Below are 9,760 nucleotides of genomic sequence, written 5' to 3'. Positions count from 1 at the left end.
CATTTCATTGTATCTGCTCTCCAGAGACATGGAAAGTAGAGACGGATGGTGCTTTTGTGGTTAAGGCATAGAGCTGAAAGCTAGAGTTTGGCTCCTGGCTCTGCTACAGACTCTCTATGGGGCCCTAGAATGAGTTGCTTAATTTCCCTGGGTGTAATCCAAAACCCATTTCAACTTCAATCAGTGGAAATTTTGACTGAATTCAGTGGTCTTTGGATCAGGGGCTCTGTGCCTCAGCTCTCACTCATCTGCTTGGAGCTTGTATACTTTTTTCCCACCCTATCTTGCTTGTTTATTGTTAGCTCTTCAGGGCAGGGACTGAATCCACTGGTGGGAAAAAAATTAGGTTTGACAAATCTCCCACTTTAAAAAATTTTGAATTAAAAACAATGGGCAATTGTCGAAATGATCGGTTTGGATGTCTGCAAAACAAAAATATCATTTTACTAGTTCGAAGGGATATTTTATTTCAAAATTTTAGTTAATTTATGCAAATGAAAAGGTCAGATTAGAAACATGTTGACAGACCTGATCCCCTTTTCTCAATTGGTTTTTCCCCCCACAAATTATCAAACCAATCTGGGATTTTCCCCCCAGAGTACAGGAACGTGATCTGGGTTTTTTCACAGATTATCAAACCCAATATGGGTGTATTATTGGATCCAATCCAAATGTTTTACTCAGATTATCAGACCGATCCTGTTTCCCATCCCCCCCTCCATATTATCAGACCCAGTCCTGGGCTATCACTGAATTATAGGACCCAAACGCATTTTGTCCCCAGATTATCGGACCTGAGCTCAGGTGTTCCCAAGGATTATCGGACCCAAATTTGGGTTTCCCCTCCATATTATCAGATGGCTCCTGCACCCCACCCCCCTCCCCCACCAATTATCAGACATGATCTTCTTTTTCCTAGATTACTGACTGGGCCTGATCCCAGGCTCTCGCAGATTACTGCACCTGGTGCCAGGATTTCTTCTGGATTTCCCGATCCTGAGCTTCCCCCCCCGGATTACCGGGCCCGATCCTGAGCTCTCCCCCTCCCCCGGATCACCGGGCCCGATCCTGAGCTCTCCCCGGATTACCGGGCCCGATCCTGAGCTCTCCCCTCCCCCGGCTCGGGAACGTTTTCGAAATTTTGACTTTTCGTCTGATTGGGGGAAAAATGTGAAAATCTCGAACTGTGCCCGGGGCTGGGAGGCAGGCACCCAGTTCCGGCCCCGCCCCGCTCCAGCGCCGGCAGCGGGCATGAGGCGGCCGGCAGGGCCGGGCACAGCAAGCAACACGTGCGTGCGCTCCCCTTCCTGACTGCCAGCCCTAGCGTGACTGACATCTCCCACAGCCTATCCGTGGGGCGGGCTAGTCTTTCCCATCCAATCAGATGGCGAGGGGAGATTTCAACCGACCAATGATGACCTTGGGGCGGGACAAGCTGCGACCCGCGCTGAGCCGGGAGAGACGTGGACTGCATCCTACCATATCGCTAGGGAAAGGCTTCCCGTGACCAATGAGAGCGGGGGGGGGCGGGATCACGGTGGCTCGCGACGAATCGTTAAGATTGAGGGAACCCTCATCTAATTAATTGTTAAGGGTGAAGGGTCTCTGACCAATGGGAAATGGCGGGGCGGGATGTCGGTGGCACAAGTAGAACCGTTAGAAATGTCAGATAGCTCCACCAATCATAGAATAGAGACTCTGCCACCTGACCGAGGCGCGTGAAAGAGTCGGGCAGCGAGAGCGCGAGAACCGTTAGGATTGACAGATACACGATCTAATCAGAACGCTGCGATTCCACAGCTGTCCAATAAGAGCCTTCGAGGGGGGCCGTCCGCCAGGGAGCCCCGAGAGCGCGAGAATCGGCAACGAGAGACAGACCTCCCCGCCAATCACCACCTCCGCGTGCTGCGGCAGGGTGGGCCTTCCGCTGGCGAACCTTGGGAACGCCCGGGCCGCTGATCGCTGACAGACTCACTCTCCAATGAGGGGGGCGGGTGATGATTTAACTGCCCAATGGGGGCGAGGTGGGCGGGGCCCATTTCCGCGGCGGGGTCCAAGATGGCGGCGGGTGTGTGAGCGCGGCGGTTAGTCAGGGAACCCGTCCCGGAGCTGCTTGCCGCCATGAAGGGCAAGGAGCGCTCCCCGGCCAAGGCCAAACGGTCCCGGGGCGGCGGCGGCGGCGAGGACTCGGCCTCCTCCTCGTCTTCGGCCCGGGCCGAGCGCAGCAGCAAGAAGCCCGGCGGCTCCGGCGCGGGCGGCAGCAACGGGGGGAAAGCGGCGGGCGGCTCCGGCGAGAGCAGCAGCAGCAGCAGCCGGCGGGGCCTGCACCTGGACAAGGCCAGCCGGGGCGGCAGCCGCGAGTACGAGTCGGGGGCGGCGGCGGCCAGCTCCGGCGGCGGCCGCCACGGCTACAGCGGCAGCAAGAACGCGGAGTCGTCCCGCAGCGGCGGCGGCAGCCGGGGCGGCGGGGGTGAGTCCCGGGCGCCGCCGGCCCCGTCCTCGTCCTCGTCGGAGGCGGCCGGGGCGGGCGGCGGGAGCGGCGAGTACAAGACGCTGAAGATCAGCGAGCTGGGCTCGGCGCTGAGCGACGAGGCGGTGGAGGACGGGCTTTTCCACGAGTTCAAGCGCTTCGGCGACGTGAGCGTCAAGATCAGCCGCCTCCCGCCGGGCACCGGCGCCAGCGACGAGCGGGTGGCTTTCGTCAACTTCCGCCGGCCGGAGGACGCCCGCGCCGCCAAGCACGCCCGCGGCCGCCTGGTGCTCTACGACCGGCCGCTCAAGATCGAAGCCGTCTACGTCGGGGGCGGCAGCCGGCGCCGCAGCAGCCGCTCCCCGGCCCTGCTGGACAAGGATTCCCATTCGCCCTACGGGGCCGCGGCCGTGGGCGTGGCGGCTGCCGCGGCCGCCGCTGTCAGGCACCCCCCGGCCGGAGCCACCCAGAGGGCGCTGTCGCCGGCGGGTGGAGGAGGGGGCCTGGGCTACAGAGACTACCGGCTACAGCAACTCGCTCTGGGCCGCCTGCCCCCGCCACCTCCCCTGCCTCGGGAGCTGGAGAGGGAGCGGGACTACGGGGCTTTCTATGATACCCGTGTCCGGCCAGCCTATGGGCTGGAGCGAGTGGCTGGAGTGGCAGCGGCTGGGGGCTTCCGAGGAGGAGGGGGAGGTGCTGGCGTTGCTGGCGAGGAGGAGATCAGTCCCGAGGATGATCAGAGAGCCAACCGCACTTTGTTCCTGGGCAACCTGGACATCACGGTGAGCGAGTCAGACCTGCGCCGGGCCTTTGACCGCTTCGGGGTCATCACAGAAGTGGACATCAAGCGTCCGGGTCGTGGCCAGACCAGCACCTATGGCTTCCTCAAATTTGAGAATCTGGACATGGCACACCGGGCCAAGCTAGCCATGTCTGGAAAGGTGCTGCTGCGCAACCCTATCAAAATTGGTTATGGCAAAGCCACTCCTACCACCAGGCTTTGGGTGGGTGGCCTTGGGCCCTGGGTGCCACTGGCTGCTCTGGCGAGGGAGTTTGACCGTTTTGGCACCATTCGCACTATTGACTATCGTAAAGGTGACTCATGGGCTTACATCCAGTATGAGAGCCTGGACGCAGCACAGGCCGCTTGTGCCCACATGCGTGGCTTCCCTTTGGGTGGGCCAGACCGGCGCCTCCGAGTGGACTTTGCTGACACTGAGCATCGCTACCAGCAACCCTACTTGCAGCCGCTAACCCTACCACCACCTGCCCATTATGAGCTAGTAGCAGAGGCGGCTGCCTTTGGGGCTCACCGTGGAGCTCCCCCAGACCCACTTCGGGGGGCACGGGACAGGACACCGCCACTGCTCTATAGAGACCGCGACAGAGATCTCTATCCTGAGGCAGAGTGGGTGCCACCACCACCTCCTGTACGGGACAGGAGCAATCGAGCAGCTGCTTACGACCCACTGGAAGGTCTGGAGCGCCGGCGGGATGGCTGGTCCCTGGAGCGGGACCGAGGAGAGAGGGAGCTGGGCGGTGGCAGCAGCAGCAGGGACCAACCCAGGAAGCGAAGATTGGCAGAGGACGGTGGCCGGCACTTAGACCGCTCTCCAGATAGCGAGCGTTCATCTGTGTCCCGTAAGCGACATTGTTTGGCCACGGCCTCTCCCCAAGACCGCAGTCCTGACCTTGGTGGGAGCAGGGAGCGCTACGCTAGCGACACAGAACGCTTATCCTCCCGTTTGCTCCTGCTGGAGCGGCCGTCACCTGTCCGGGAGCCACGCAGGGGCAGTCTTGAAAGAGGTCCGAATGAAAAGCGTGACCGCAAAAACTCTGCTGAAAGAGAGAGGAAGCACCGCACCTCCACAGCAGCTGCTGCCCAGGAATGCAAGAGCCCAGCCAAAAAGGACGAGCGTACCACGGAAGGGGGCAGTGGTGGAGGGTCCCGGCTTAAACCTCCACCCCAGAAGCAGCAGCAGCAAGATGGAACATCACAGGCTGGCGGGTCCCCCAAACTATGCCTGGCTTGGCAGGGGATGCTCCTGTTGAAGAATAGCAACTTCCCGTCCAACATGCACCTGCTTCAGGGGGACCTCAGTGTAGCTAGCAGCCTCCTGGTGGAGGGAGCAACTGGTGGTAAAGTAGCCCAGCTCAAGATCACCCAGCGTCTTCGCCTGGACCAGCCCAAGCTGGATGAGGTCACCCGTCGTATTAAAGTGGCAGGGCCCAATGGTTATGCCATCCTCTTGGCTGTGCCTGGCACCTCGGACAACCGCTCCTCATCTGGGGCCAGTGATGCTGCCACCACCTCCACACAGAGGCCGCTCAGGAACCTCGTGTCCTATCTAAAGCAAAAGCAGGCTGCCGGAGTGATCAGCCTCCCTGTGGGGGGCAACAAAGACAAGGAGAACAGCGGGGTCCTGCACGCCTTCCCACCCTGCGACTTCTCCCAGCAGTTCCTGGACTCCACAGCCAAGGCCCTGGCCAAATCAGAGGACGACTATCTGGTCATGATCATTGTCCGTGGTGCATCCTAAAGCCCTTGTGTTTTCTGTACCCAACCCTGCCTATTTCTCCTCCACACAACCCTTCCAGTGTGTGCCAGGTGCTATGGGATACAGCCTTAGCAAGCCCCACAATTATTTTTAATTAGATCTTTATTTGTAGCCAATTTTCCCCGCCTGTTTTTCTGTAACTACATTTTTCTATAGTTAGAAGCCAAGGAGGTTTAGCCTTTAGCCTGAGTAGGATATTTTGAGGATCCCTTATCAGTGAGGGTAGCAGGGAGGTTAAGCCTGCTTCAACTAAAAATGAAAAATTCCCACTTTTTTAATTTTAACTTTTGTTCTTTTTTCATTTGATTTTTTTTTTAAAAGCAGGTTTAAAAACTCCTCTAGAATTACAAACTTAAAAGACCAGATTTAAAGCACTAAGTCGTTTAAACAGACCAGATAGTGGACTGGCATCGACTCATTCTGAGTCTTTGAAATTCTGCGAAGGCCTTAGACCAGTAGCCCTAAGTTAAATAAGTCCTTTATCAGGAACCTGAATGGTTTCACTTTGAGTTGACTGACTCAAGGTTGATTTCTTTTAGGTGACTAGCACCTCATCTTGTGGTACACTGGAGCTCGAACATTGAATTCCTTAGTAGGTATTGATTTGAGGATTTCAGCCAGTCCACAGAAATGCATGCCCAGAAGGTGTGCTTTTAACAGGCGTGTTCCTGCTGTTCTGAGTTCCATTGTATCCCATATGTGCACTTTGGGTTTGTAGCAGTAACAGCATTTTGGTAAATAGGTGAGGACTTTGTCACAAACCTTGAATGTCTTGTACTTACTATTGTATGCAAGAAACAAGTAGGTGCTTTAAGAACAGCTAATCATTTGATGGGTTTTTGTTGTTGTTTTTACTGCCTTTTTCAGAGTTGCAGGTACAGTGGATTCCACAATGCAGACTCCAAACAAGTATACTTTTCAGAGAGGGCTTTTAATTCTGTGAAAATTAAACTATGTAAAGTTCTCATCACCATTTTATCTCTTTGTTAATAGAAAGAAACTGCTGTCTGTCTTCTGAGGACTTTTTTTAGGTACTGTACAGTGGGCCTTACATGAGGTTTCATAGTCATAGGGACTGCAGTGTTTTTTAGCATCTTGGCAGAGTATTAAAAGTTCTCCAAAATGTTGAAAAAGCAGTTCACCTTGTTCAACCAACCTAGTTCATTTCATTTTTCTCTATGCTTTTCTCCCTTATTATCGTGATAAAACCTAGAAAAAAACCAGATATCAAAACATTTTAAAGCCCAACTTAGCTAGTCCCCAAATGAAGTGTAAATATGAATATACTTATTTACACTGTACAAACCTCTTTGTAGAAACAAGAACATGATCTTTCACTTTTTTTGCCTAGGTTTATACTATGGTTTTTGAAATGTGGCTGTGTAAAAGTGACACTGTCTTCTTACTCAGACCCTGTAGTGTATTCATTGTTCTCTACTGACTAAAACTAATTTTAGCTACTCTTTACTTTTTTCTAAACTAAAATTACAAACCTCATTTAATACTCCAGGACTTCTGGATTGTCCTTCAGCATGAACGTAATAAGCTTATAGAAGGCAGAATGCAGCTGTTTGTCTTGCTATTAACAATGAAAACTATGATATTTTTGGAAATGGCACCAATTACATAAAGGATGCTCCATATGTTTTAGGTAATACAGCATATTCACCACTTGTGACAAAGAATGTTTGATTTAGCAGGTGTCTATGTTGCATATTATCATGTAATTCATCACAGATGCTGTGTTGCCTATTTCACTGTATTTAAAGCATTTGTTGCATTTACAGTGAGTTTCCTCATTGTATTTGTGATGCAGGAGGAAGTTAGAATCACTTTAAAGTACTGGGCTAATTACTCTTAGTGTTTTAAAGATCACCTATCCAACTTTACCACTGGGAATTCAAAAATGTAAAATACTAGCAGTAAGCTTGTTTGTATTCAACATTTAAACTTGCCAAGAGCAGTGTTTGTTACTGTCAGATGCAACAAACACCTGTTAGTGTGGGGGGTTTTTTTGTTTGTTTTTTAAAGAAACCAACAAAACTTGGGGTCAAAGTACACTTATCAACAAATCTCTGACAACTAACACTTAGGGAAGTCCTCCCAGGAAAGAGCAATCTAGATGCACTGTCATTTTTCCTTGAAAATTATGCAGTCATGTTTGTTATCTCTGGCCTCTGAGCTTGAGATGTGCTATTCTGAATATTAATACAGATTAGACAAGACTGTACTTCAAACTCCAGGTTTCTTGGTTTCTTATTTAATGAGGTATCTGCTTCTGTTAAATCTGATTTATTTGCTGTTCTGTTTTGCAAACAAGGATTTGAACACCCTTTATGGATACATAAAGTCAAAACAAGTAACTGGCAACATTTTGACCCAGCACTTAGCCACAGGCTGCATCGATTCTAATACAGCTCTTTTGGCTGTATTTTCCCTTATGCTATAGAAGCGCACAGCATTGGAGTAACTGTCCACTTAAACCTCCTTTGCCAGGGCTGATTGCTAGCAGAAGTCCATATTTAATGCCACTTCTGTATAGAGCAAAACAGATTTAGCAGAGTTACATTTTCTGGTTATATTTGTCATTATGTGGCTTAGTAAGAGCTCAGTATCTCTTCTAATGCTGTGTGCAGCTGATGTTCCTATATTTCATTAGTTACAATGTACTGAATTAGTGTGGAAAAGGGATGTCCCTTTCCTGAATCATCATTTCATAGTGTGCTTTATGCTTTGGGGAAAGAACCTCAAGTGACTCATACTTTTGTTAATATTTGCGATTTGTAAAAATCGCAAACTTTATACAACTCTCTTGGCTGTTAGCCAATGGCTTTGTTTGCTTGAATCTAGTGTACAGTCTGTTTGCTGGCAGCTGTGGTGTGAATCTCAAGGCTACCTCAAACTATTGCAAGAGATAGACTCCTGTGGTTTAGACAGTGATGTCACCCTTGCAAGGATCGCAGAGGAGAGACGAGAAGTACAGGCAACACAGACAAATAGGTCTTAAACCTTTTTAAAGAAGTATGAGTTCAGTTAGAGGTCTCTTCTTGCCAATAGTGGTTGAAGGTATTTTGGAGGCAGCCTCCTATGGAGGGCAGAGAAGAGAGAACACAAGTTCTTTGGGTAGCTTAAGGAACCATCTAGCTGATGTTAGCTGTGGTGTGTAGGGCCTTGAGTATTAGAGGGGAGTGGAGAACAAAATGGGGGGGTGAGGGTCTAAAGACTTCTGAGGTTTTGAGTGAAGGCTGCTGGGGACATCCTTTCCCAATTCAGTGTTGACAGCAGTGCTTATCGGGAGCCTGCTAAGAGCCTACTATGAAAAGAAACCAGACTTGAAGAAATCATTGCCATGTAACTAGAGGATTTGGGATTCTTTCCCCCTGCCTCCCATTCTTAATGACTTTCTACAAATAAAAACCAAGGACAGCTACTCCAATGAATCATTAAACTTGATATAAAAGTAGTCTTTGTATAGACTTAAGCAAAGCAAACCGTATTGTTTTGAAAATGTTAAATGAATTTAATTTCATGCAGTTCTAATTGTATGAAAATGATGGATTAGAAATACTACTTGAATAGTAACATCTTAAGTTTTGTTTATTAGGTGGCATCCTTGATTTGACCTCTTTGCTACAATAATGGAGTTGCATCCTGCTGTTGGAATTATACAGCAAAATGAGAAGATATCAACTTGTAACACTACATTTCATGTTTTTATTGAGAAGTTGCCTTCAGGAAATGTCCTTTGAGGAAAATCAAGTGAATTATAAACCATTCAGTTGGTTTTCCTCGTGGCTGATTTTTGACATGTTGCGTTACCTGTTAGAAACCTGTTGAATATCTTCAATCCTGTATATCTTCAATCCTGTAAACCTAGTTTAACAGCAGTCCAAAAAACCTGCACTACTTGTTATGCATCTATACATAGAAAGTGACTTCATTTCAAGGTTTTGTGCCGGTGGGTGGTATTGGTGCTTTTCCAAGTCCAAGTAGAATACTTAGAAAGGCCTTGTAGTTCTTTATGTTCATATGTATAGTGTGGGGAGGGGAAAACCTGTTGTTGTTTCAGTACAAATGTTTACCTTTTCTTTCCTCCTGCAAGCAAAGCTGGCGGACTGTGGAAGATAACATGGGATTCCAAGCTCTAATGGACCTTTGCGAAGAGAAGTTGTTGCTCGTGTGGAATTTACATGGGCCTCTTGATGGAAGAAAGCTTATCTGTTTAGTATTTGTGCATTTTACTAAAATGGCAGCTTAAAAAAAAAAAAGTTGTGTATCTGCTATTGTGATGCCAATGCCCGTGTTTTAAAGTGGAAAAATGACCTCTTTGCTTTGTGCTGTGTACACAAGATTTCTGGAAAAGTAAAGGAATACCCTTTTTATGGCTCACACAGCTTAAAAGTAGCTGTCACTCAAACATGCGCTCACAGTTGAGCTGATTTTGTTTCATTCTAAATAAATTGTTTCTTTTGAGGAAAATGTTTTTCTGCCTGGAAGTGAATTGACGACAAACCTTTGACCCCTTTGTTTGCAGCTAAGGGGTACTTGCTGCTGCTGCTCAGTTGTTGATCTGATAGTTGTGGGTCTTGAGCAAGAAGCAGGGAGACCATCACTTTCATATTGACCAGCCTGTTGTATCAGATCTGAAGAATCTAGTTCATTGTGTTGCTGTGGCACCTCCCTTTGATTGCAATGAAGGGGGTCATTTGCTGCTAACTCCTCATCTTTACGA

General features: G+C 49.5%; 1 protein-coding gene across 1 annotated transcript; it reads left to right on the top strand.

Annotated features, from left to right (window-relative positions):
* Nucleotides 1-2,045: 2,045 nt before the first annotated feature.
* RBM15 (RNA binding motif protein 15) lies at nt 2,046-9,507 on the top strand. The gene has a single exon (XM_027825993.3). It carries the CDS (start codon nt 2,122-2,124, stop codon nt 5,008-5,010), a length of 2,889 nt encoding a protein of 962 aa, XP_027681794.2. The 5' UTR covers nt 2,046-2,121; the 3' UTR covers nt 5,011-9,507.
* Nucleotides 9,508-9,760: the final 253 nt, after the last annotated feature.

Source organism: Chelonia mydas, chromosome 21 (genome assembly GCF_015237465.2).
Source record: "Chelonia mydas isolate rCheMyd1 chromosome 21, rCheMyd1.pri.v2, whole genome shotgun sequence".
NCBI classification, from domain to species: Eukaryota; Metazoa; Chordata; order Testudines; family Cheloniidae; genus Chelonia; species Chelonia mydas.
The sequence above is the reverse complement of the archived record's forward strand: the minus strand, read 5'-3'. Positions and strand labels throughout refer to the sequence as shown.

What these genes read in the sequence shown, in the direction of transcription:
- RBM15 (XM_027825993.3), top strand. Translation starts at nt 2,122, where the DNA reads ATGAAGGGCAAGGAGCGCTCCCCGGCCAAGGCCAAACGGTCCCGGGGC.